Source organism: Calypte anna, chromosome 2 (genome assembly GCF_003957555.1).
Source record: "Calypte anna isolate BGI_N300 chromosome 2, bCalAnn1_v1.p, whole genome shotgun sequence".
Classification (NCBI taxonomy): Eukaryota; Metazoa; Chordata; class Aves; order Apodiformes; family Trochilidae; genus Calypte; species Calypte anna.
In genome coordinates this window covers 1075921-1102737 of record NC_044245.1, presented here as the reverse complement: position 1 = coordinate 1102737, position 26817 = coordinate 1075921, and the positions used below count along the sequence as shown (strand labels likewise).

The following is a 26817-nucleotide window of genomic DNA, read 5'->3' as shown; positions in this document are numbered from 1 at the left end:
AGAAGTTGTGAGGAGCAGCTGAGGGCCCTGGGGGTGTTGATCCTGGAGCAGAGGAGGCTGAGGGGAGACCTTGTGGCTCTCTGCAACCCCCTGAGAGGAGGTTGGAGCCAGGGGGGGTCGGGCTCTGCTCCCAAGGAACAAGGGATGGGACAAGAGGAACTTTGGGCACAACTCAAGTTGTGCCAGGGGAGGTTTAGGTTGGAGCTGGGGAAGAATTTCTGCCTGGAAAGGGTTGTCAGGGCCTGGCCCAGGCTGCCCAGGGCAGGGCTGGAGTCCCCATCATCCCTGGAGGGGTTTCAGAGCAAACCCTGGGGATGTGGGGATGAGGGACATGGGCTGGGGTGGCCCTGGCAGTGCTGGGGGAAAGGTTGGACTTGAGGATCTTCAAGATCTTCTCCCACCCAAACACTTCTCTGGGTCTGTGCTTTGCCCATGAAGAACCCTGGTGCTGACTCCCCATGGTTGGGGTTTTTTTATCTGCCCTCTTGGGGTTTTTTTCCAGCCCTTACACCCTGCACAGCAGCACTCAGCTCCCAGCACTTCTCCTGGCACAGCCCAACACCCCCTCCAGGCAGGAACCTCCCCTCCCAGTCTCCATTTGTCCTCATCAACAGCCCCTTGGAGATGTGTCCACCTCATTCCAGGAGGAAATTCCAGAACACTCCCAGTTTATCTTTTCACCTTGGAAACCAGATGATCAGCTCGACTGCACAGAGATTTATTCCTTCCCACATCTGATTTATGACTTTGGGACCAACCCAGCACATTCCACTTGGACACCAGCACAAGGTGCAGAATTTAGCCAGCAGCTCAGCACCACCAATTAGCAGCTTAAAATCACCTTACTAATGACTTAGAAATAATTCCATGGGTTCCTACCTCTCCAAACAATAAAAATGAGTTTAAAAAAATTGGGAGCTTCTCCCAGAAAATCAGGAAACAAATCTGACTGATAGAAACAGAGATGGAGAACTTCATGGAGGGAATAAACCCATCCCTAAACTGCTCCTTGCAGCAGTCTGCACCCAGGAAAAGGTTCCTTGGACAGCAGGAACCTTTTCTCTGCAGCTTCTTATAACTCCCATGTGAAGCTGTCCCTGTAATCTGATGTAGACTCATTAATGAGGGTTATGGGATCACCAGATCATGAAGGTTGGAGAAGATCATCAACCCAACACCACCAGCACACTAAACCATGTCCCCAAGGTCCATGCCCACATGGTTTCTGAACACCTCCAGGGATGGTGACTCCAGCACTGCCCTCAGCCTGAGCCAGTGCCTGGTTACATGGTTGAAAAGCTTTAAAAAGACTTGAAAACCCCCAAAAGCTCTGGGTTTCAGCTGCAGATTTCATTCAGCTGCAAACACAGCTGTCACTGTGAAGTCAGAACACACAGGACACATGTCCATACCAGTTCCTCCTGGAAGCTGAGTTGCCTCTGGGCCAGAACAATTAAGAGATTCCAATTTCACAGCCCAGACATCTGCTCCCCCCTTCAGCTGTCATAATTCAGGCAAAGTCCCCACGGGTGGGTCTGGTCTTGCCTGGTTTTTTTAACAATAAAAATCAGGCACCACAAAACAGATTAAAAACAAAACAAAAAACTGTGGAAGGTGTCCAGAGCAGAGCCACTCAAATGCTCAGAGGGCTGAGCACCTCCCTGGGAAGCCAGGCTGAGGGATTGGGGTTGTTCAGCCTGGAGAAGAGGAGGCTCCCAGGGGAGCTCAGAGCAACCTTCCAATATCTGAAGGGGCTCCAAGAAAGCTGGGGGAGGGCTTTGGACACGGGGGGGTAGGGAGAGGAGAAGGGAAATGGGTTAAAACTTGGAGAGAAAGGGGAGATTGAGGTTGGAGATGGGGAAGGAATTCTTGGATTTGAGGCTGGTGAGACATTGGCCTCAGCATCTGTGTTAGATAAAAACCTGAGGCTCTGGGCAGAACTTCTAGCAGTCTGCCAGTACCTGAAGAGCCCCCAGAAAAGCTGAGGAGGGACAATTTACAAGGGCCTGGAATGATAGGATGAGGGGGAAGAGTTTCCAAGTGGAAGAGAGGAGATTGAGTTGAGATATTAGGAGGGAATTGTTTGGGGTGAGGGTGCTGAGCCCCTGGGTGCCCAGGTTGCCCAAGGAAGCTGTGGCTGCCCCATCCCTGGCAGTGTTGAAGGTTGGATGGGGCTTGGAGCCCCCTGGGCTGGGGGATGGGTCCCTGACCATGGCAGGGGGGGCACTGGGTCAGCTTTAAGGTCCCTTCCAACCCAAACCATTCCATGATTCTACATCTTTAAAACCAGGTAGAATTTCAGATGCTTTTTAGTGGTGTGCAGTACTGATGACCAGATATTCAGAGAATGGTTTGGGTGGGGAGGGACCTTTCAAGCTCCTCTAATCCAACACTGCTGCAGTGAGCAGGAAATCCTCAGAGGGACATCAACACAGGGAGCAGGGACACTGACACAGGGAGCAGGGACATCCTCAGCCAGCTCAGGCTGATCAGCCCCATTCAGCCCAACCTGGAATATTTCCAGGGATGGGGCATATTGCTGTTTGCCTAAGTGATAGCAGTACACACTCCCTGTCATCCCTCGAGTGGTAATGTTGAGTAAATAGAGCATATTAAACTGGAGATGTCTTTACAATACAAAAAAAAAGCCAAAAAAAAAACTGGAGGAGGCTCAGGGGAGACCTCATCACTCTCTGCAACTCCCTGAAAGGAGGTTGGAGCCAGGGGGGGGTCGGGGAGGTATCAGTGGGATAAGAGGGCACGGACTAAAGAATTCTTCCCTAATATCCAACCTAAACCTCCCCTGGCAGAGCTTCAGCTCTGCCAGGGGAGGTTTAGGTTGGATATTAGGGATGGATTCTTTGCAGAGAGGGTGATCAGACACTGGAATGCCCAGGGAAGTAGTGGATTCTCCGTGTCTGGAGATCTTTCCAAAGAGCCTGGATGTGGCACTGAGTGCCATGGGCTGGGAACCACGGGGGGAGTGGATCAAGGGTTGGACTTGATGAGCTCTGAGGTCCCTTCCAACCCAGCCCATTCTGTGATTCTATGATTTTATCTGCCACCTCTCTGGGCATTCTGGGCCAGTGTGTCACCCCCTTCAGAGTGAAGGATTCCTTCCTTCTCTCCAGGCTAAACCTAGTCCTGGTGGTACTTCATGCTGAGCCCCCCAGAGAAAGGCAGGAAATGTTTGCACCTACAGCTCCAAGGACACAGAGGCACCCAGGACCCATCAGAAATAAAGTTCTGGAAATACATGGAGGTCCTGATGAGCTAGAAGAAGAGCAGGGAGGTGACTGAAGCAAGGATCAAAGCCAGGGGCTCAACCCTTGGTTGCTGCTCCTCAGAGGAAGCACTGAAGAGGAGACCCCTGGGCAGAGGAGCCCCCAACTCACCGAGTCCTTCTTCCTTGAGCGCTCCTTCTTCATCTTGCCCCCAGCAGCCCTGATGCTGACTCTGTTCTCTCCTCCCAGGTAACCCCGGCAGTTGGCTGAGCCACAGAAACATTTCTGAGCCTCTTTGCTGGTGGGGACACAAGCAAAAGAGGAGGTTAATGCCAGGCCAGCCCCATTCCCAGCCACTCATTTCACCTTCCTCTCAAGCGGCCCCTCAGAAAAGGCAGGGGGATGTTTCTGCCTGCCAAGGACTTTCTGAACACTCAGAATTCAAATCAAGTCTTTTATTTCTTAATTCACTGCCATAATCCCAGTTGTCTCAGCTGGAAACCAGAGCCTGATTCACCTCCAGGCTCTTGGCAGGTCAAGAACGCAGAGCCAGAAAGGCACAAGTGGTGGTTTGGGTCCTCTTAACTTTTTACCACACACTGAAATTGATCTCTTCACTTTCAGAATGAATAAACAATCAAGATTCTACATTCCTGAGGGAAAATTCTGGTGGTTTATTGCCCAAAACAGAAGAATGGGCTGGGGCTTCATGGAAATAGTAAAAATTCAAGTGGTTTTTTTGGTTTGTTTTTCTTTTTTGCACAGAAGAGATATGAAGAAAAGAGCAGGAGAGGTTGAACTTCTCTTATTTTCAGGCAGTATTTCTACAAAGCCTCTGTATTTTCCACTTGACATACTGTAAAGTTTTAGCCCTGTGCCACAACTGCTTGGGAAAATGGGGGGGAGGTGATCAGAAATGGGTGTAATCCACTGGAAAAGGTGTCTCTGCAGTGGGAACCAGGGAAGTTCAGCTGCAGGATCTTCTCTGAAGCAAAACCTGAGCTGAGGAAGACACCCCAGAGACCAAGCTCACTAAACCCCAATATACCACACATCCTAATGACCCGTGCTAGCAAAATGATTCTCCATTGGAGAGGCCCAGCCAGAGCCATGATATGAAACTCTTAATTTTGATTAAGCCATAAAAAGGCAAAAATAAAATGGTGGGTGTAGAGCCTGTGTATTTGGTGACATTCCCCAGCTTTAGAGACATTCCCACGTGCCTAAAAACCACCCAGGCTTTGCTGCAGGATGGGCTAAGTTTGCTCCAGGGACTTCACCACAGCACCTGACTCTTCAGCCCAAATTAATTTAGAAGGCAATAAAAAAATCATCTTTGATTCTTTTTGCACGTAGAAAGAGGCAGATCCAGAGGGAAAGGCAGAGACACCTCTTAAACAACTCAGTGCAGAAAGAAATAAATCAAAAAAATAAGGATTGTAAAATGGATTGGCAATAAATCTCCTAATTACAGGTTGCTCCCAGCCTGTCAGAGGCAATTCACATTAAAAAGAGTGAAATATTTTTGTGCACATCACATTAAAGAGAGGGAAATACTTTGCCATACACCTGGACAAGCAGGAATATAAAAATATTAGGCTCAGGTTTAGGGAAGGGAGCCAAACCCCCTGACTGGAGCCTGCACACCTGCACTGGAGCAGGACAGGAAGAGGGAACAATCTGGCTGCTGGGGTTTTACAGCTCTGCAAGTATTTGCAAAGTCATAAAGCAGGGGTGGGTGGAGGAGATGAGACATTATTTAGGAGTATGGCAAGGTCTGGAGCTTGGGTAATGAATGGTTAGAGAGAGGAAAGCAGCAGCCAAGGTAATTATCTGGGAAACTTCCACTGGGGAGAGGTGGGACGGAACAAAAAGGTGATAAAAGAAGACACTGGGAAATTCCTCACCCAATCTCTCCTGTTAGAAATGGAAGAAACTGGAGTTAATTGCTAGGTAAGTGTCTGTTAGAGGAGGCTTTGCAGTGGGATGTTTCAGAGCAGGATGTTCCACAGCCCAATGCTCACAAACCTCCCCCTCCCAGCAGCCTGGAGCTGAGCCCAGCCCTACCCGTATCTCTGGAACTGGTAATCAAAGGTCAGCTCAGAGCCTGAGGGGACCAGTTTGGTGGTGAAAAATCCAACTCGGAGCTGCCCGTTCACAGTCCACTAAGGGGAAGAAAAAAGAAAAAAACAAGATGAGCAGAGTGGTTAGGAAAGTCAGGCTTCAGTCTTGGTTTTGCTTGCAAAGATGAATCCTTCAAAGAGCGAGGTGAAACCTCGAGGTGAAACGTTTGCCAGCTTCCAAGGGAGGTGTTTCTGGTTCATTACAATAATAATAACACAAAATCAAAACAAAGAGGCATAAAGAGAAAGGAAAAACATTTCTCATTCAGTCCCAAGGCATGGGAAGGGTGAAGCCAGCAGCTCTGATCCTGCACTTTACCTTTTGTGTCTCGCAGTTGGGTTCACAACTGTGGTTCATAAACCGAGAGCAGTTTCCCTTCTGGGTAGCATCAATTATCTGAAAAGAAAAGAAATGAAAAATAAGAGAGAAAACAGCCTCCTCCCCAACTCTGTACCAGGCAGGGTTAGGATACAGGGTAGCTACAACCAAAACACATTTGAATGCAACCCTTGGAGAAGACATTATCACCCTGTCCTGCTCCAGCTCTCAACCTTCTTTGGTTCAGAGAAAGGGTTTATAATGACATTAAATGTCCTCAAAAAAAAGAGCATTAAACTCTCTCTCTACCCCTCTGTTCTGCTGAGCCCCCCCTGCAGTGCTGTGCCCAGGTCTGGAGTCCCCAACAGCAGAAGGACACAGAGCTCCTGGAAGGTGTCCAGAGCAGAGCCACTCAAATGCTCAGAGGGCTGAGCACCTCCCTGGGAAGCCAGGCTGAGGGATTGGGGTTGTTCAGCCTGGAGAAGAGGAGGCTCCCAGGGGAGCTCAGAGCAACCTCCCAATATCTGAAGGGGCTCCAAGAAAGCTGGGGGAGGGCTTTGGACACGGGGGGGTAGGGAGAGGAGAAGGGAAATGGGTTAAAACTTGGAGAGAAAGGGGAGATTGAGGTTGGAGATGGGGAAGGAATCCTTGGATTTCAGGCTGGTGAGACATTGGCCTCAGCATCTGTGTTAGATAAAAACCTGAGGCTCTGGGCAGAACTTCTAGCAGTCTGCCAGTACCTGAAGAGCCCCCAGAAAAGCTGAGGAGGGACAATTTACAAGGGCCTGGAGTGATAGGATGAGGGGGAAGAGTTTCAAAGTGGAAGAGAGGAGATTGAGGTGAGATATTAGGAGGGAATTCCTTGGGGTGAGGGTGCTGAGCCCCTGGGTGCCCAGGTTGCCCAAGGAAGCTGTGGCTGCCCCATCCCTGGCAGTGTTGAAGGTTGGATGGGGCTTGGAGCCCCCTGGGCTGGGGGAGGAGTCCCTGACCATGGCAGGGGGTTGGGACTGGATGAGGTTTAAGGTCCCTTTCAACCCAAACCAAATCTGAGGATCCTCAGAAGGTCCCTGGATGAGCTTTGAGGTCCCTTCCAACCCAAACCTCTCTGGGATTCTGGGATTCCTCTCCCAGGGATGGTGCAGGAGGGTTTGGGAATGTTCCTTCAAACCTTCCCCTCTTTTCCCAGGTCCTGGGAGGTTGAGGTGGGACAGCCAAGGGTGAGATCCATCTGACCAGGTGTAGCTGCACACACCCAGAGCAAGGTTTGGGTGCAATCCAAGCAGAACCAGGGTTCTGACACAGGGGGGTAGGGAGAGGACAAGGGAAATGGGTTAAAACTTGGAGAGAAAGGGGAGATTGAGGTTGGAGATGGGGAAGGAATTCTTGAATTTGAGGGTGCTGAGCCCCTGGGTGCCCAGGTTGCCCAAGGAAGCTGTGGCTGCCCCATCCCTGGCAGTGTTGAAGGTTGGATGGGGCTTGGAGCCCCCTGGGCTGGGGAAGGGGTCCCTGACCATGGCAGGGGGACACTGGATGAGATTTAAGGTCCCTTCCAACCCAAACCATTCCATGATTTTTACAAGTTCTTCAGTTGTGTGGGCATCCTGGATTTTTATTCCTCATCCCTGCCCCTCTGCTCTGGGATCAACTTATGGTGAGGGCTGGAGAAGACAAAATCTCTGCACTTCACTTGGACAGCAAGGTCACCTCCTGAACCCCTGTGTCCTCCCTTTCCCAACAGGAAAGCCTCCTCTGTGCCCCCTCGTGCTCAGAGCCCCACAGCAGCTACAGAAATTGCTTTCTCTGGAGGGAATAAAAGAGGAAAAGAGAACTCCAGAGTATTTTTAGCTCCTTTGAACCCACAGGGAGGGACAGCCCCAGCTGAACATGACACAGCCAATGCAGTTCTGTGAGCAAGGGAAGGGAGGAAATGGGGTTTCTTGGTGTGTTTTCCAAACTGCTTTATTTGGGCAGCCAAGGAGGTGAAGCTTGACTTGAAGCATCTCCCCAGGCTGGGACACAGAGCTGGTTTCTCTCCCAGAGAGGTGAAGGGATGGGCCATCCCCCATCCCTGCCCTTGGGAGGACAATTTCTTCTAGTCAAGCTGGAAGATTTCTGTTAAATCAGGTTGGAAGTGAGGGATGGGTTCCAAAAACCAAGGCCTCCCCCTCACCCCACTCACCTCATCATTCTTCAGGGCCATGAAATAATAATGGATGTTCTTGTTCCGGGCGTATTCCTTGACACGAGCCTTGAACTCCTTGTGGTCCAGCACTTCCCCACAGTACTCCAAGACAAAAGTGTTGCTGCAAAGCCCAAAAATGAAAGGAAAAACAAAAAAAATTATCACTCCACCAGCAGGAAATCCCAAGGAACAGAAAAGAACCATCCCTCTGAACACAACCTGCAGCTTTGGCCATGCTGGTGGCTTTGCTGTGGTTGTTGCACACCTCAAGGTCAAGGTGTTGGGGTTAATTTCTGGGGTTTTGGTTGATGCTATCACATGGGTGGGTGGAACAGCTGTGACAGAAGACAGAACCCTTTGAGAAGGTTGGTTCTGGAAAAGAATGAGCCCTGGTGGGTGAGGTGCAGAGGAGAATCAAGAGGATCAAGGACCTGGCAGATGGTTGTCCATGACTGAAGGTGTCTGTGCTCTGCTGGTCTGGTGGTGAAAGGAGAGGTCACTACAACACCTTTACTCATAGGAAAGGTGAATTTTAAAGTAGAGATGGAAGAGAACAAGTGGTGACCCCTCAACTCAGCAACAAACCTCATGGACTGCCTTCTGGGGAGCCTCTGGGCCTTCAGACCTCCTGCCCACCAAGGCAAATGGTGAAACAGCTTCTCTCCTGCATGGTCTCAACTGTTCCCTTGCTGAGTATCACCACAAAGCCTTCCACAGTTCCTTGTGTTTCACCTGGAGAGCACCAGGAAAGCAAAAGCTGCTGCCCAGCTCCCCCTCACCTGATTACTGAGTGTTTTGGGCAGGTTTCACTCACCCCATTGCCTTCCCCAGCACTAATCCCTTGCACTGTGCCATTCCAGCCCACATGGAGAAACCATGCCCATCTTCATAGGATCATGGAATCATAGAACTGACTGGGTTGGAAGGGACCTCAGAGCTCATCAAGTCCAACCCTTGATCCACTCCCCCCGTGGTTCCCAGCCCATGGCACTCAGTGCCACATCCAGGCTCTTTGGAAAGATCTCCAGACACGGAGAATCCACTACTTCCCTGGGCAGCCCATTCCAATGCCTGATCACCCTCTCCAGAAAGAAATTCTTTCTCATCTCCAACCTAAACCTCCCCTGGCACAACTTGAGACCCTGCCCTCTTGTCTTGCTGAGAGTTGCCTGGGAAAAGAGCCCAACCCCCCCCTGGCTCCAACCTCCTTTCAGGGAGTTGCAGAGAGTGATGAGGTCTCCCCTGAGCCTCCTCTTCTCCAGCCTCAACACCCCCAGCTCCCTCAGCCCTTCCTCACAGCAATTCTGCTGGATCCCTTCACAGCCTCCTTGCTCTTCTCTGGACCTGCTCCAGCACCTCAATCTCCTCCCTGAGCTGAGGGGCCCAGAACTGGACACAGGACTCAAGCTGTGGCCTCCCCAGGGCTGAGCACAGGGGCAGAATCCCTTCCCTGGACCTGCTGGCCACGCTGTTCCTGAGCCAGCCCAGGATGCCATTGGCCTTCTTGGCCACCTGGGCACACTGCTGGCTCCTCTTCAGCTTCCTGGCAATCCAGACTCCCAGGTCCCTTTCTGCCTCTCTGTGCCCAGCCTGGAGCTCCCCGTGGGGTTGTTGTGGCCAAAGTGCAGGACCCGGCACTTGGAATGTTGAACCTCATCCCCTTGGGATCATCCCAACTCTCCAGTCTGTCCAGGTCCCTCTGCAGAGCCCTCCTGCCTTCCAGCTGATCCACACTCCCCCCAGCTTAGTGTCATCTGTGAGATTGCTGATGATGGACTCCACCCAAAAGAGGGCTTTGCTGCACTAATCTGCTCCTTCAGCTCCTCACTCAGCTCTGTCCTGCAGATACCAAGATGAAGGTGTCAGCAATGCTCCTCTGATGATCTGCTGCTTGGGTCAGCTCTTCTCCAAGTCCCAAGCCTGGGAGAGGGAACAGAGACAGCCTGGAAACATCTCTGGGTGGGATGAGCCATCTTCTGAGTGTCCAACCTCTCCACCCTTCACTGGATGTGTACAAATCCTGAGACTGCCTGCTGGTGGGATGACCACCAGGAGAAGGTTCTCTTCTCTCCACAGGGATGTTCCACCACTCTGAATCCCTCTCCAAACCACAGCTCTCAGAACAGCACACACAGCAAGAAAAGCAATGCTCCAGCCAGCCCCAGGTCACCAAACCTTGAGGAACCATCTCCAAACCCCTTCACACCCAACAAACCAACTGCACTCGAGGTGATCACTGTGGATTTATTGACCCCCTGACCCAAGGTGGCCTTCACACACTTTACTCCTTCACATCCTTCTCAACATTCCTGCTCCCAGCCCATCCAGCAGACACAATGTTTGCCATGCTGAGCAGCTCCTATCAGCCACATCTTCCCAACAACCTCACCTGGAGAAGGAATTCCTGGAACTTTGACTAAAAATGGACCTGCTATTTCCACCTGGGGCAGCAGCACTGTTCCAATGCCCACCACAACTTCCTCCTTGCCCACCAAAACCACCAGGACCCTCCTCCTGTCAAAGGAGCTGCTCCAACCCTCCCCTGTACCAGGGATTCCCTGGATCTCATCCAACATATCTGGCAAAACCAGGGAGCAGCAGATGCCAGGAACACTCAGCCCTCTCCTTTCAATGGAGAGCACTGCCTGGTTGGAACCATCACCCAAGGCTCTCATCTCTGAGACCACCATGGAGGGGAGGTGCTGGTGGTCAAAATTTGGGGGTTGAAAGCTCAGATTTGTTTTCATAGAACTTGGCAGAGCTCTCCAAAGAGATCACAACTCTTCCCCCTTTCTTCCTCTGAATTCCACTCATGTATTCCACAGAGCAGGGGAAAAAAAAACTCTGCCAGAAGAGCTACAGCTTTCCCAAGTGTCAGAACCTGGCTGGGTTCCTCAGAACTCTTCAAAAGGAGGAAAAAGAAAATCAGTTTCCACAGAAACTTCCTAAAATATCCAGAGCTACAGAATTTTTGCAGTTCCAGGCAGATTGTCCTGAGGCTCAGTCTCTGGTGTGAACAGACTCCTCCTGCCCATCCCACAGCATTTTGGGATGGAAATCAGAGCCTGGTGGAGCCTGGATTCCCCACAGCAAGACCTACAAAGTCTGATGTTCATCAGCAGAGCAGCACAACCAACTTCTGCTCAGGTGGATCAGAGAGGACACAATCTCTGTTGAGTCCACCCCAACCCCATGTCCCTCATCCCCACATCCCCAGGGGTTGCTCTGAAACCCCTCCAGGGATGATGGGGACTCCAGCCCTGCCCTGGGCAGCCTGGGCCAGGCCCTGACAACCCTTTCCAGGCAGAAATTCTTCCCCAGCTCCAACCTAAACCTCCCCTGGCACAACTTGAGTTGTGCCCAAAGTTCCTCTTGTCCCATCCCTTGTTCCTTGGGAGCAGAGCCCGACCCCCCCTGGCTCCAACCTCCTCTCAGGGGCTTGCAGAGAGCCACAAGGTCTCCCCTCAGCCTCCTCTGCTCCAGGATCAACACCCCCAGGGCCCTCAGCTGCTCCTCACAACTTCTCCAGACCCTTCTCCATCTTCTCCATCCCCTCCTCCATGCTCTCCAGACCTTCTCCTTGTGCTCCAGACCCTTCCCCACCTCCATTCCCTTCTCTGCACACTCTCCAGACCCTCAATGTCTCTTTTCTGACCCAAAACTGACCCCAGGACTTGAGGTGGGGCCTCAGCAGTGCCCAGCACAGGGGGACAATAACTCCTTGACCTGTCCTACCTAGTGGGAAGTTATTCCCATCTCAGACCAGCTCTTTCTTCCTTGTTAGAGTCACTTCTCCAGTGCAACAGTTCCCAAACAGGACCCTAATTCCAAAAACATCAGCACCTCCCCTGCTGCCAACCTAGGAGGGGACCAAGGGGTTTAACCACCCTGTAGCCCTCATGTTCAAGCTCCACCAGTTCCTCTGGGCCAGACACTGGTGATGCACTGGTCCAAGATCTCTAAGCATAGATCTGATGTTAAACCAGCACTGAGAAGTACAGCAGTGAACAACCAACAGGCTAAGGAAGAAAAGATCCCCATGGGATCTCCAGGTGGTCCAAAGGGGAAGAAGACTCAGGAAGAGGGTGAATTCCCATGGAGGTGGGAAGAGAAGAAGAGGAGACACAACTGAAGGATGCAGTGAGGACAGAGAAGGACAGGAAGACATTAAACAGGAGATGAAGCCATGGCAAGATCACCAAAAACTCTAATGAGAAGTGACCAAGATCCAAGTGGGTGATCCAACCCATAATGAGTGGGCACGTGGCTGCTGCTGATGCAGACACAGGACAAGGACTTGCTATAAAAGAACCTCAGAAGTTGTGCTCATGTCAGTGAAAACACCAGCAGGGAGTTTTTTCCCTTCCCCAGGGAGTGAGGCAGCATGAGGACATCATTCAGGGAGGGAGAGCTTACGATGGGAGATCTTTGGCAGCTCTGAGCCCCCAGCCCTTCTTCTCAGTGAGGATCACTTCCACATCTGCATGTTGCTTCTTCTGGAAGCGCCTGTTGGAGCAGTAGTCACCATTTGGGCACCTGGATGAACTGGGGGAAAGAAATGGAAAGGATCAGTTGGCAGCAGGACACAGAGAAGGACACAAAGGGTTAGGATGAGGGGGGGGAAAAAAAAGATAGCAAAGAACCATAAGGAATTCAGTGTAAAAACCTTCAAATGCTGTTTTGCTATAAAAAGCACAACCATCTGACTGGCAGTGTGCAAATGCCAAGGATTTATTTCTGGAAGGAAGATAAAAAAATCTTTGGAATGTACTTTGCTGTACTTCAACGTCCTACAACCCAAATGGGCTGAACTGGTCTCTTCTCCATGTGTTTTTTAATGGGTTTTCCCCCCCAAAATATCTCCCACCCCTCTACATCTGCTGCCTGGGCTCCTGTCAGATAATTCCTTTCCTTCCACACTGCCTGGTAACAATCCTCATGCCACAGGGTGAACCCCATGAAGTGTCCTGTCCCTTGCTTCCCCCTTCTCCTTGCTCCTTCCAGGAGGGAAAACAGATGAGCCACAGCCTGGTGAGGCTCTGGGGGGAGGAGATGCAAAAGGAGAAATGAGAAGAAACAAGGATCTCCAGGAGAGCTTCATTTGCACTTCTGACTCCTTCCAACATTGCTTCTGATGGATTAAGAGTTAAGGCTGAGGAGCAGCAGGCTCCAAAGTATTGCAGAAGGTTTTAACAAAATCTTGGTAAGGTCCAGCCTCTTGTAGAAGATCTAAGGTCAGACAAATCATGGAATGGGTTGGGTTGGAAGGGACCTGAAAGCTCATCCAGTTCCAACCCCCTGCATGGTCAGGGACCTCTCCCCCAGCCCAGGGGGCTCCAAGCCCCATCCAACCTTCAACACTGCCAGGGATGGGGCAGCCACAGCTTCCTTGGGCAACCTGGGCACCCAGGGGCTCAGCACCCTCAAGTTAAAGAATTTCTTCCCCATCTCCAACCTCAATCTCCCCTCTTCAAGTTTTAACCCCTTGCCCCTTGTCCTCTCCCTACCCCCCTGTGTCAGAACCCTGGTTCTGCTTGGATTGCACCCAAACCTTGCTCTGGGTGTGTGCAGCTACACCTGGTCAGATGGATCTCACCCTTGGCTGTCCCACCTCAACCTCCCAGCACCTGGGAAAGGAGGGGAAGGTTTGAAGGAACATTCCCAAACCCTCCTGCACCATCCCTGGGAGAGGAATCACAGAATCCCAGAGAGCTTTGGGTTGGAAGGGACCTTAAAGCTCATCCAGGGACCTTCTGAGGATCCTCAGATTTGGTTTGGGTTGGAAGAGACCTTAAAGCTGACCCAGTGCTCCCCCTGCCATGGTCAGGGACCCCTCCTCCAGCCCAGGGGGCTCCAAGCCCCATCCAACCTTCAACACTGCCAGGGATGGGGCAGCCACAGCTTCCTTGGGCAACCTGGGCCAGTAGGACACCCCACACCAGGCAGTGGAAGTGAGAGCATTCAGACAGCTCAGTGCCACCATAGAATTCCTTTAGGGAATCTCCTGTCCAAGCCATCTCTTGGACACCACCACCCAACTCTGCCAGCTCATGGAATCACAGAATCATTTTGTTTGGAAACACTTTTGAGATCATGGAGTCCAACCCTTCCCTCAGCACCACCCCATGTCCCTCATCCCCACATCCCCAGGGCTCTGAAACCCCTCCAGGGATGATGGGGACTCCAGCCCTGCCCTGGGCAGCCCTGGGCCAGGCCCTGACAACCCTTTCCAGGGAGAAATTCTTCCCCAGCTCCAACCTAAACCTTCCCTGGCACAACTTGGGGACATCTCCCCTGGAGCCCCACGTACCACTCGATCATGAGCAGCCGGTTCAGACAATCTTCTCCACAAGCAACCTCCCCCTGAGCTCGTTCCTCTTTGGAGAGAGGAGGACATTCACACAGCATCCTCTTGATATCCCGGTGAGATTTGTTCTTCTTCCTGGTGAAGACAATCACAGAGACACAGCTCAGACAGCACCCAGGCACAGATAGTTCTCCCTCAGTCTTTACCAGCTGTTAGTTGGAGGAAATGAAATTATTCTCTAGAAAGTGGGAATATGGATTAATTACTTTTGGACAACGTTTGGAATCAAGGTCATGAGGACATTGGTTTGAGGGGGAGGTGATGACTTTCTGATCACAGAAGATGACATCTCAGAAAGACATCCCAGGATATTTAACCTTTTTTTTCCTTCTCCTCCATGCCCACATTCTCATTTTCCAGCACAGACGTGTGCACCTCCAGCCAGAGGAAAGACCAGAACTCCTTTTCTCAGAGAATAAATCAAGTCCCAGAAAATTCAGTCCTGATTTTCTCTAGACAGAGGACTTCTCCCCATATCACACATGATCAAAGGTTTCAATGGAAAGGATAAACTTTGATTGGCCTCTGGTGAACAGTGACATCATGTCACACATAACACGACCCACAGATCTCCAAAGATCCCTTCCATCTCAGCTCTTCCCTAATTTTAGAAGCTCACCATGAGCTGGGAGTGTTCTCATAAAGCTCAGAAAATCAACCCCAGTCTGGGAGGCATCAAGAGGAGCATGGCCAGCAGGTCAGGAGAGGGGATTCTCCCCCTCTGCCAGACCCCACCTCAAATCCTGCTCCCAGCTCTGGTGTCCCCACCAGAAGAAGGACACAGAGCTGTTGGAACCAGTCCAGAGGAGGCCACAAAGATGCTCCAGGGAATGGAGCAGCTCTGCTCCCAGGAGAGGCTGAGGAGCTGGGATGGTCAAAAATATTGAATAGTTAAGGCTGGAAGAGACCTCCAAGATGATCAAGTCCAACCATCAACCCAACCATGCCCACTAACCCATGTCCTGAAAATCCTGCAAGATGACCAAGGGTATAAATAAAACACCCTCCCATCTTCCAACTCTTCTCATCACCGGGACCTGCCCAGGGCCCATTTGGGGTTCCTGCTTGGGAGAAAAGATCTGGGAAGGATTAAAGCTCTGCCAAATGTTGGGAATATGACATTCCTCCTTCCAAACGATGATAATTTGGCCATTAAGACATTATCAGAGAAATCAAATTTAAGTTAAAATCTAAACTGTCACAGGCAGGGGTTTAAAACAACCAAACAAAAAAAGGTAGAAAATCAGTTACCTTTCTGTCAGGTACACATTTTCCTCGATGAGGTCAAAGTAACAGGGCATCTTGCCTTGCTTGGCAAACTCCTTCCAGCGCTGGGGGTCCCTGAAGTCATCCATGATGCACAACCGCCCCACCATGGAGGAGTCCTGGGGTGCCAACTCCACCTGATCTCCCTCAGCTTTCACCTTCTTCTTCTCCTGGAGTCCACATCGCTCTCGGAGTCGCTCTCCAAACTCCCGGGCGTCTCTTTTTGGGCGGGCCCCGTTCTTTTGGCGTCGTTCTTTTCCATAACCTTCACCTCCTCTTTCTTCTCCCCCCGGGCACTGGTTCCTTGGTTGAATTGCTGCTGATCTCGTGGGCTTGCACCGAGCCCATCTTCTTTCTGCTCGGGCACTTGGTGTTGTCAGAGGGGCTGGGGAAAGGAGGTTTTGCACTGCAGCATCCCAACGGTCGTCCTCTTCGTACTCCTCGTGGTCCTCCGTCAGAGAATCGGGGACTTGCCCTTGGATTCGTTCGTAATTAACTGTGGAAGCCCTGGTGGCCACCCTCGAGTCCCAGTAGCCATTGCCTTGCCAGTAGCCCTGCGAGCCGGCGTACGCTCCCGAGCCCGGCTGGTAAACGTAGCCTGAGTAGACCCCAAAGCTGCTGTCTGGCTGCTGGTAGGTGCTACTGGGCTTCTCTGTTTGGGTAAAGTCCCAGTTCACACCACCCGGCTCCTCCGGTGCATGGAAACCATCTAACCTGGAGAAGTCCCCCAGGTCAGACTGGTTGAGCCCACCCTTCCCTTGCCAACTGTCTGGCTTGGAAGAACTCGTCTGGTTTCGGGCGTTTTCAGCGCTCTCAAAGCTCTCTGGTAGACAGAAGGGTTGCTCCTCTGGTCGGCCCATTGGTCTGCTGACAGACACCAGCTCCTTCAGCAGGATCCTCTCATCTGGGTTGGGTTTGCCATGGGAGTCTGCAGCCAGGTCTGCCTGACTGGTGCTGTCAACACCGTCGCTCTGAGGTTGGCACAGATCCGGCCGCAGCTCCTCCATCTCCTTCCTGCTGAGCTCGGTGGAAGTTGCCAAGCCCTTCTCCATGCCCCTAGGAGAACACCTGCTCTCTACCTGAGAGCCACCTTTACTCTCCATCCTCTCTTCATAGTAGGGTCTGCTGGGCTCGGGTCTCTCGTCATCCCAGTGGTCGGAGAAGCGGCGGTTGCCTTGGCTGCTCCGCGAGGAGCCGGGGCTGCTCTCCTCCAGAGCGATGGTCGAGTTCTTTGGGACAACCACCACGGATTGGAGCCTTTTCCGTGGCGTGACATCATCAGAATCCGAGTCTTCTGTGTCGCTGTCATCACTGCCCCTCTCACTGTCACTTTCCCCCGTGTCAGAGTAATCGTCGTGGCCCACAGGAACAACCTCGGCGTTGCCGCTGCTGTCACACGTCGGGGCTTGGGTCATGGTCTCCGTTTCTTCTGCCGTCACGACGACGTCGCAGGAGGGAAACAAAGTGTCTGGATAAGCTGAAGCCACCGAGGGCTCCTCTCCCTCATCCTTCTCAGCCAATGTGATGGGACACTGAACTCCCTCATCATCCAGCCCGACTTCCTCGGTGGAAACGGCACTTTCTTCCACGACCTCCCTGTCGCAGTGCTCTGGAGGCACTTCTGAAGAGTAGGAATGTTCATCTTTGAACGTTGGCTTGCCTAAACCAAGAGGGACGTGCTGAGTATCCAACTCCACCATCTCTTCAGCTTCCGAATGCTGCAGCGGCTCCTGGTGTCCATCTGGTGGTGGCATGTCCCACTTGGAAGAGACGCTTCCCTCCGGCACGGGATGGTCTGACCTGAGACTTGGGGAGGAGCCATCTTGGGAGGGATCTATGCTCGAGCTCTCCACTCCACTCTCCCCAACCTTCGGGGAAGGATGACCATGCCCATGCTCATCCTCCTCACAGGCAGCCCTGGCGTGGTGATCCTCCGCGCTCTCGTAACCGCACGTAACCGTCTGCGGCTCCACCTGCACGTCCAAGAAAGTCTCGGCTGTGAGTTTGACATCTGCTGGTTCTGCTTCGATTTCAACTTCTGAATGGTACAAAGCAGGGAGGGCCTCGTCCGAAACGTAGCAAAAATCTGGTTCTGGTTCTTTGGTTTGCTCACACAGAGCTGCCTGATCCTCCAGCTGGTTAAGTGCAGTTTCAGTATGATCTACATTCACGACGGGTGAAGGGGTGGCTTCCTCTTGCTGCTGGGGGACCACTTGCCCACACAGACTGTTGCACTGGCTGGACTGGACCCCAGAATCATCCAGCTCTTGCTCCTGAGACTCGGACATGCTCTCAAACCCATGAGATGGCAACGGATCCACTGGACTCTCCTTCACGACAGGCGACGCTTCGGATTGCCACGGGCCATCGTCAGAAGACACGGTGACGTCCTCCACTTTGGAGGCACTGGAAGTTGCCAGAACATCAACCCGAGCCTCCGGGGACCCGTTTACACTCAGCTCCACGGGGAGACCCGTTCCTAAGTGATCCTGTTGGAGCTTTGAGAAGGTTTCCTGCTCCCTAACGCTGTCGTGGCATTCGTTTCCTGCAAGTTCCTCGGGCTTGGAGTCAGCAAAACCCGCGTTGGACTCGTCTGCCTTTCGGAAAGGGGCGAATCCTTGGGCTGCCCTAACGGAGAAAGTGTCTTTTCCCTTTCAAACACGGGGGCAACGGAGACCCTGAGCTCGTTGCTCTTTAGACAAGAGGTCTCTAAATCTAGAGAATTAGACTGCTGCTTTACTTCTTCGCTCGATTCTGTACAACAGAAAGAACTCTTAAATTTATCGGGCTTTGGCGCGGGGGTCTTGGAAGGGGTGGACTTATAACGGGAGGAATTCACATTACTGTCAGGCTTATTATGGGATGTCCCCTTTCGATAGCCTAGCTCGTCAAGGGGAGAGCACCTTTTGGTTACTTCACTTTCTGAAGTCCTTTTTGAATCTCTATCCGCTTTCGACGAAGACCTCCCCCTCCTCTCCGCCTCAGCGTGAGACGACTCCGCTTTGTCCCTCTCCGACTTGGAGTAAGAACTCCTGGAGTCTCTGTAGGAGGAGGAGGAGTGGGAGGACGTACGCCTCGAGTCGCTCGATCTGGAATGTGTCCTCCTGTACTCGTCCTCTGAGTCCGAGCTCTCCCGCGCCCTGCTGTCCGCGTACGACCGGGAGTACCTCGACCTCTCCCGGTACGGGGAGCTCCGGTGGTACCTGCGCTCCGATTCGTAGTAATGCGAGCGTTCCGACCTGGAGTAGGAAGAGCTGGTCCGGGAGCTCCGATCGGATCGGGACCGGGAATGAGAGCGGCTCCGCCTCCTCTCTCTGTCTGAGCGCGAGCGGGAGGAGGAGGAGGAGGAGTACCGCGAATCCCTCTCCGATTTCGAGTAGCTCGAGTACTTCTCATCCCTGTCCGACCTGGAGCGTGAGGAGGACTTCCCCGCTTCCTCGCCTCGGAAGGAGGCAGAGCTTCGTCGGGAATCCTTCTCCTTTTCCGTGCTGGATACCTTCAGCTCGTGTGACCGCTGGCTGGAGGAGGTCCTCACCGAATCTTCGTCGGACTCGGAGCCCAGCAGCGCGCCGTCGGACTGGGAGAACTTCCTCTTGGACCCCTGCCTGCGGGAGCAGAGGGCAGCAGCCTTCGAGCCGTCGGAAACCTCCTCCTCTTTCCCAATATGGGAATCTTCCTTCTGCGGAGTCATTTCCGTCCGCTCGGAGGCGTTGGGAGCCGCCCGCTCCTCCCAGCCGCGTGACGACGACGCCTGCTCCGAAGCCTCCTTGGATACCGCGGGGCACGGCTCCTTCCAAGCGGGGACTTCGGCTTCCGCGGGTGGGGATGGCAACAGAGTGGACATCAAGGGTGCTGGGAGCTGTGGCACAGCCGCTGCAGGAACCGGCACGGGGGCTGCCGGGGGAGGGGGAGGGGGAGGCGGCGGCGCTGAGAGGAATTCGGCGGCCAACGGTGGCGGTTCTGTCAGCGGTGCCGCGGGCGGCGGGAGGAGCGGCGCTGCTGCGGGCGGTTTTGCCGTGACATTAAGTAAATGTTTTTTGAAATGGATCTTCCCCAGTTCTACCTTCGGTTTGGGAGGCGAAGACTCCTCGGCTGAACCGGCGGCATCCCCCCCCGGGTCCGTTTTGCTTTTGGGGTTAAAGTCCGTCGGAAGGGGTACTGCCGGGAGGTCTGAGTTTCATTTTGTTTCTCATTCCCCAGAGCGGTGAGGAATCTATTGGGTAAGGTTTTCTTGGTTAAACTAAAGCTGAAAGACACCTTTTGCCTTCCTTGCTCCTCAAGGTTAACCTTGGTTTTGGTGCCTTTGGGCAAAAAACGGCTGGAAGCAACACCTTTGAAGACCGGGCCTTTGATAAACCCAGCTTTCTGCACGGTTTCAGGCTTGCCCTGGGGAAGAAAAAGGAAATGCTGTTAGGGGAATTGGGTATTTTCAGGGGGTTTGTTTTACTCGACAAGCACACTGGAAAGTTTTCTTTTACCTGGTGAATTTTGGGTGACCACAAAACAGGAATGGACACCTTGGAGTGGAGGTTGTCCACCCAGTCCTCTCTCAAACAAGATCAACTCACTGTTCACTTCCAGTTTGGAACAAAAATTTGGAGCATTTCAGTTTGGGCTGAGGCTTCTGAACTGACCAAACTGAAAGTCCTTTTTTTCATTAATTGTCCTTTTTTTTAAAAAAGAGGCAGGGTTCAACATACAAAGTTAACTGAAGGGACTGCATGGCTTTCTTTATGTGGTTTCTGTGGTCCCAGGATACCAAACTTCCTGAATTTTTAAGCTTCAGGTGCCTTTGTTTTCACATCCACCGCACTTGGATGGCTTTGGTTTCAGAATAAACCAGATTACCAAGAACCACAGAGGTTGTTTCACACCCTGGCAGCCATTGGTAATTCCTAAAGAAGTTTCTTGGCTTGGGTGTAGTCTTGACAACCTCCAAGAATTCCCACTCATGACTTTGTCTCCAGAATGACCTTCAGAGGTCTCTTCCAATTCATTCTATGAAGAACCCCATGTGCATCTCTGCTGTCTCCTGCCCAGCACCTCACTCACCACCTTGCAGTGAGGACCCTGCTAACACCAAATCCATTTGGTTTTGATGCTGATGAGCCAAAAAGTCATCCCCCTCTTGGACACTGAGAGCTCAGGATCTCCCCCAAAAGCTGCTGTGCTGAACCCCAGCTTTGGAAACGGAGCAAGTTCAGAGCCACAAAGCTCCTTCAACATGGGAACCTCTCACCTTAACGAGATGAATTTACCCAAGCATCAAATTATCAATTTTCAAAGCATAAAGAGCCATCTGTTCACCTGTCCTCCACATCTCCCAACTATTTTTAAGCCCAGGTCTCACCTACCCCTAAAGATGGACATTGTGACAGGGTGGTAAAAGGGTTTTGTTGGCCACAGCTTTTATCAACCCAAACTGCATTGGAGTCATTCCATTTTTGACTCCAGCAGCAGAAAACCCATCCAGAGCTGGGTTTTACTCTGGTCACTGTTGCCTGAACACACCTCTGGCAGCACCAGGGCTTCCCTGCAGCCTACAGTGAATTATTATATTCTTTTGTTATCCTTTAACCTTTGCAAAACAAAGCAGAGCTGCTCAGGCTAAAGCCACCAGAGTAAATTATTAAATGAGACACTCCATCCTGTTCCATTCTCACCCTCAGACATCACCTATCCAAAAAGATCCTCAAAAAGCTGAAATACAGCAGGTTTTGTTCTCAGTTGTGAAAACCACATTGTGATCTTGACTACCCAACCCAGCACCACGAGCACATTTCACCTTCATTAGCTGCATTCTGGAAAAAAATAGGTGCACAAAAAACGAAAGTACTCCTTTGAAATGGGTGTTATTTCTCCAGGGGTCATTTCCTGGGGGCTGCAAAACAAATGCCATGGTTAAAATGGCCCTCAGGGACCTTGAGAAAAAACGGGATTTCCACACTCTTGCTCAGCTCCTCTCTCCACGACTGCCTCCCAACCATCTCCAGAAAGCCATGCTGAAAATACTCTCCTGTTCTCCTAAAAAATCCACAAATCAGAAAGGATCTGGTGACTGACACACAAGCATATAAAAAATCATTCATGGAAGAACAAAGGAATAAATCAAGTGTCCAGCCCCTCTGCTAGGAGCTTTTATGTTCTGCATGCTACTGAGACCACCCTCCTATAGGGTGCTGGGCTCAGCTTCCTGAAGAACAAGGGAATATTATTTTTTGGGTGTGCTGGGTCAATGATCATCCCCAAATGACCATAAATTCCCACCTTTTTATCCCAGACTGTGTGTAGGTCTTGGGACAAGAGCAGAATGAGAGGAGCAGGTTCCTATCTCCAACCCCACCCCAATGCCAAGGGGAAAGAGTCTCCAGAAATCTGAATCCAAATTCTTCTGAGTGACTTGGATTCACCTGTTGCACTAATTATATATTAAATACATCTGTTTAAAAATAATAATTAACACCCTGCACCAACGTTCCAAGAGCTTTCTTCCATGCTAGAACTCCTGTGGAGTTATTTTGGTTGCCAAACTCCCACTATGGAAACGTGCCAATGTTTTTGATCAAAACCTTCCCAACTTCCAGAGATGAAAGGTGAGAGCTCAGAGGTGAATAAGGGGTTTGGATACATCCCCCTTGAGACAAAACACAGGACCTGAAGGCTAAAGAATAAAAAAAAAAGAGGAGCTGCAAAGCTTCTACTCCTCCCCTTCTCATTCTATTCAGCAGAGATGACACATTGCAGAACAAATGCTTCACCCTCACGTGCTCACCCTTCCAGGGATTATTTTTTTCTTTCTTAAATAACACCAAGTTTAACAAAACATGCCTTAAATCATTAGCAAAACAGACTCCACAGCTGGCTTTTGAAATGTAATAGGTAGCAATTACTGGTGTGAGCTCTCTAGTAGGAGTTCTCCTTCCTTTCATGTTTTACAGAGAAGGAACCTTCCCCAGAACCTTGCCGTGGGTGTTCTGCAGAAAGCACAAGGGGGGCAGAAGCTCCTTCTGCCTCTGAAGGAAAGAGAGGAGGTGGTTGAAGCATCACTGCTCCTGCAGCTCTGCAGTCCAGGGAGGACACTCAGGATGTTCACCACCACCACACCCAGAGCAGACACAGCACCAACAATTCTTCTCCTGTACCTTGGGATTTTATAAACTCCTCCAGTCCTTCCAATTTTCCTCCTTTCCCCTTAAAACTCACAGAGCCAGCTCCAGCAACATTAATTTTTCATAAATAAATCATCTTCTGGTGGTGCAGAAAGCAGCACCAACCCACACAGAACGACTCCAGGGCACTGTTATCCTACTGCATCCCCCAGTGTAGATGGCAGAAGAGGAATTAAAGGTGGTTCCCTTTTTTCCTGGATTTACCATCAGTTTGTTTCACCTGGACCTTCAGTCTCCCTCGACTCCAGCAAATCTCTAGGTCCAACTGACCAGGTTGGGTTAACTCATGTGCCAGGAGCTATGTCAGGAAAGGAATCAGTTTTACTCACCTCATTTTCTTCTTCTCTGTTGCAACCCAGCCGAGAAAACATGAAAAAGAAAAGAAAAAAAGAGGTGTAAGCATGAGGCAGGAATAATAAATGTAACATTACAGCTTGGGCACTGCAAACGGGATGGACCCAGGGAGTGAGGGGAACACCAACCCCCCACAAGACCACCAAGGTCTCCCAGCACCCAAGCAGCCACATCAACCACCTCTGAAGGGTGAAGCATCATTTTGAAGCTCCATAATTTCAACAGCAAAAAATTCTGCCAGGACCTCTGAGAGGACAAACAGAGCAAACCTTTTTTTTTGTCTGAGCAAACCTCTGGCGTTGTCTTCTGAGGGTCTGCAACCCAGCCAGACCCTATGTTCAAGAGAAGCAGAAGCAAGGCAGCTAGAAAAACCTTGAAAATGGGATGGAAGCAGCTGAAATCAGTTTCCTTTCTGTTTGAGTATTTTCCTGGGAGCCCAGAAGCAGTGAAAGGATCTGACTCTTCTCAGTGCCTGAAATTAAGAGACTCCTGACCACCTCCTGCTGGGGATCTGTGGCCCAGCTGCCTGCCAGGATGCTTGGAATTAATTAATGAGGGTTTCAGCAGATAGCTGCTTGATGGGGAACTCCTTTGGGATGTTCCCTTGATCCCAACCCATCAACACTGAGCCAAAGGCAGAGCCCAACTTTGCTCCCTGAGCTCCTCACTCCCATGCCACCAGGAAAGAAGGAAGCAGAAGGACCAAGAACACAACAACTCTTCTTGTTCTGCACAGTAACTGGGAGAGTTTCAGCCAGTTCTCATCCCCCAGAAGGAAACTACAGAAGCAGATGCCAAAGTTTTATCAGTTACCCATGTGCCTTAAACAAAGAAGTCAACTTGACCTGTTACTTCTACCAGAAGTCTAAAAACTCTCTCCAGTGCTCCAACCTTTACATTGGCACATGGGAAACCTTTTCCCTGTCTATCTTAAAAGATACAAGGAATGTTTTCTTGGGTTTTTCCTGGGTCTGTTCAGGCCTGAGAGAGAAGGCTCAGGGGAGACCTTCTGCCATGTTCAGTACTTAGAGGGGGCTCCAAAGCAGCTGGAGACTCCCTGGGTACAAGGAGTCCCATGGACAGGACAAGGGGCAATGGGCACAAGGTGCTCCTGGGGAGATTCCCAGTGGACACCAGAGGAAAATTTGTCCCCCTGAGGACAGTCAGACCTTGGAATGGTCTCCCAGGGGAAGGGGTGGATTCCCCCACTTGGGAAAGTTGGAAGTCTCAGCTCCATGGGTGCTGAGACATTTCAGATCAAGAATAATATGAGAAGGGTTGGAGCAGATGGGCCTTGGGGTCCCTTCCCACCTCACATCCTGGGATTCCGTGATTCCAACTGGACCTTTCTTAAATATAATCAGGTTTTCAGAACACAACTCAGCACTCATGGTGACCCAGGGAGAGATTTCTAGCAGAAAAGGTTCAGAGGTTTCCCTTGGAAACTCAGCTCATTGAGAACTACCAGTTTGTGGAAAAGGAAAGCCAAAACTCTCAGTTTCTGAGCAACCCAGGCAATAACCCCTCCAGTTTGCCCATTTAAACCACCAACAGAAAACTGGGAGCAACCCACCAGAAAGAGCAATCCCCAGCAGCAACACGCTGCTGCCTCTGCCAAGGCTGATGTCCAATTGATAAAGCTGATTAAAAGGTTCTAAATCATCCTGAGAGCAGCAAGGACAAAGTTTGTTTTCCCTGAGGAAACATGAGCCAGGAGTTTAAGCAAGCTGTGGAGGACAGGAGGGCATGGGTGTGATTTAATGGGGTCAAGCAAGCCCTGAATTCCCAACACCGCCGACGCCGAGCAGGTCAGAAGCCCTCTAAGCCCTTCCAAATTAATGCCTGGAAGGAGGTTTCACCCTCAAGATCACAAAAAAAGTGAGAATTTAAGTGTTTGTTGACAGGCAAGTTATTTTGAGTGTTTAACACCAGGGGGAGAACAGCACTGAGGTCCAGGGGAGCCAAGACCCAACGTGAACGTTGCACTCGACTGAGTTTCCATCAACTCAGAAGACCCTGAAGGGTTTTTTACCAAACCTGAGCAATTCCATGGAGATTTTCCAGCAATTCCTAACCAGCTATGTCACCATACAGCACAGAGTAACAACCAACAGGTAGAAAACTGGTGGTCCTTACCCAGAAAAAAAAAGGTCTCTTCATGGAGAACATTATATAGATATTATTCCAGAGATATATCTCATTTATACAGAACACAGACTCAAGCAGCTCTATATTGGGAGGCAAGGAATGAAGTTTCCTATTTATAATTAATATCCTTTGGAAGTGAAGTGAGTAATCCCTCCTGACAATCCATTTTTGCTCCTGTTGCTGAAACGCTGCTTAAAACCCATTACTGAGCTGAGCTGCTGGCAAGCACAAAAAGTAAAGGTCTCCCAAACCCAAAACTAAGGAGAAAACTTTCCCTTTTAAGCAGGGCTGCCTACAAAACAGCAGGAATCATGGCATGAGCCTGGTCAGCAGAGTGGATATGAGGAGAGCAAATGGGATATTAGGAATAATCGACTTGCTGGAAGAGTGATGGAGTCCCCATCCCTGGAGGGGTTTAAAAAGTGTGTAGAGGTGGTGCTGGAGGACATGGGGCTGGGTTGATGGGTGGGTTTGATGACCCTAGAGGTCTTTTCCAACCTTCATGATTCCAGGAATCTGAGCTTGCAGGTATCTCCCCCATGAGGTGCCAGGCTGGATCAGCATCTCCCACCTTGGAAGAGCTGCTCAGGCTTCTGCTCAGGGTGGTCAAAGAAGGCAAGAAAGCTGGAACATCCTGAAGGGGGAAAAGCTAACTGAGATCCTTCAAAATGATCTCCCAGAGATCATCCTGCAGGAGACAACAAGCTGGGTGAGGGAAGGGATGGATCTGCTGCTCTGAAGCCACCTGGTAGTGAGACTTGTCTGCCCTTGGGGGGGAATGGATAAAATCTGAGGAGTGGCAAGTGAGAAATCATAAAGCATTAAAAGACAGAAAACCCTCAAGAAGGAACCAAACAAAAGATGTTGCATGAATTTAAACTGGCTGCTAAAAATAAAGTAGGTGAGAATGAAGCAGATCCTGGGCTGGCTCAGGAACAGCGTGGCCAGCAGGTCCAGGGAAGGGATTCTGCCCCTGTGCTCAGCTCTGGGGAGGCCACAGCTTGAGTCCTGTGTCCAGTTCTGGGCCCCTCAGCTCAGGAAGGAGATTGAGGTGCTGGAGCAGGTCCAGAGAAGAGCAAGGAGGCTGTGAAGGGATCCAGCAGAATTCCTGTGAGGAAGGGCTGAGGGAGCTGGGGGTGTTGAGGCTGGAGAAGAGGAGGCTCAGGGGAGACCTCATCACTCTCTCCAACTCCCTGAAAGGAGGTTGGAGCCAGGGGGGGTTGGGCTCTTTTCCCAGGCAACTCTCAGCAAGACAAGAGGGCACAAAGGGTCTCAAGTTGTGCCAGGGGAGGTTTAGGTTGGAGATGAGAAAGAATTTCTTTCTGGAGAGGGTGATCAGGCATTGGAATGGGCTGCCCAGGGAAGTAGTGGATTCTCCGTGTCTGGAGATCTTTCCAAAGAGCCTGGATGTGGCACTGAGTGCCATGGGCTGGGAACCACGGGGGGAGTGGATCAAGGGTTGGACTTGATGAGCTCTGAGCTCCCTTCCAACCCAGCCAATTCCATGATTCTATGATTCTATCTGCCACCTCTTTGGGCATTCTGGGCCAGTGTGTCACCCCCTTCAGAGTGAAGGATTCCTTCCTTCTCTCCAGGCTAAACCTAGTCCTGGTGGTACTTCATGCTGAGCCCCCCAGAGAAAGGCAGGAAATGTTTGCACCTACA

The 26817-nt window shown here is 51.2% G+C and overlaps 1 protein-coding gene across 1 annotated transcript in view; it reads right to left on the bottom strand.

Moving 5' to 3' along the window:
- SETD2 (SET domain containing 2, histone lysine methyltransferase) overlaps window positions 1–26817 on the bottom strand; it is an 83166-nt gene that overhangs the window by 43918 nt on the left and 12431 nt on the right. The window contains 13 exon segments of the mRNA XM_030444901.1: window positions 3396–3522; window positions 5292–5389; window positions 5667–5744; window positions 7846–7969; window positions 12265–12393; window positions 14159–14290; window positions 15467–15662; window positions 15665–15784; window positions 15787–15886; window positions 15889–18038; window positions 18041–19648; window positions 19651–19867; window positions 22980–22995. Of these exon segments, the coding sequence (XP_030300761.1) occupies window positions 3396–3522; window positions 5292–5389; window positions 5667–5744; window positions 7846–7969; window positions 12265–12393; window positions 14159–14290; window positions 15467–15662; window positions 15665–15784; window positions 15787–15886; window positions 15889–18038; window positions 18041–19648; window positions 19651–19867; window positions 22980–22995 (5095 nt within the window).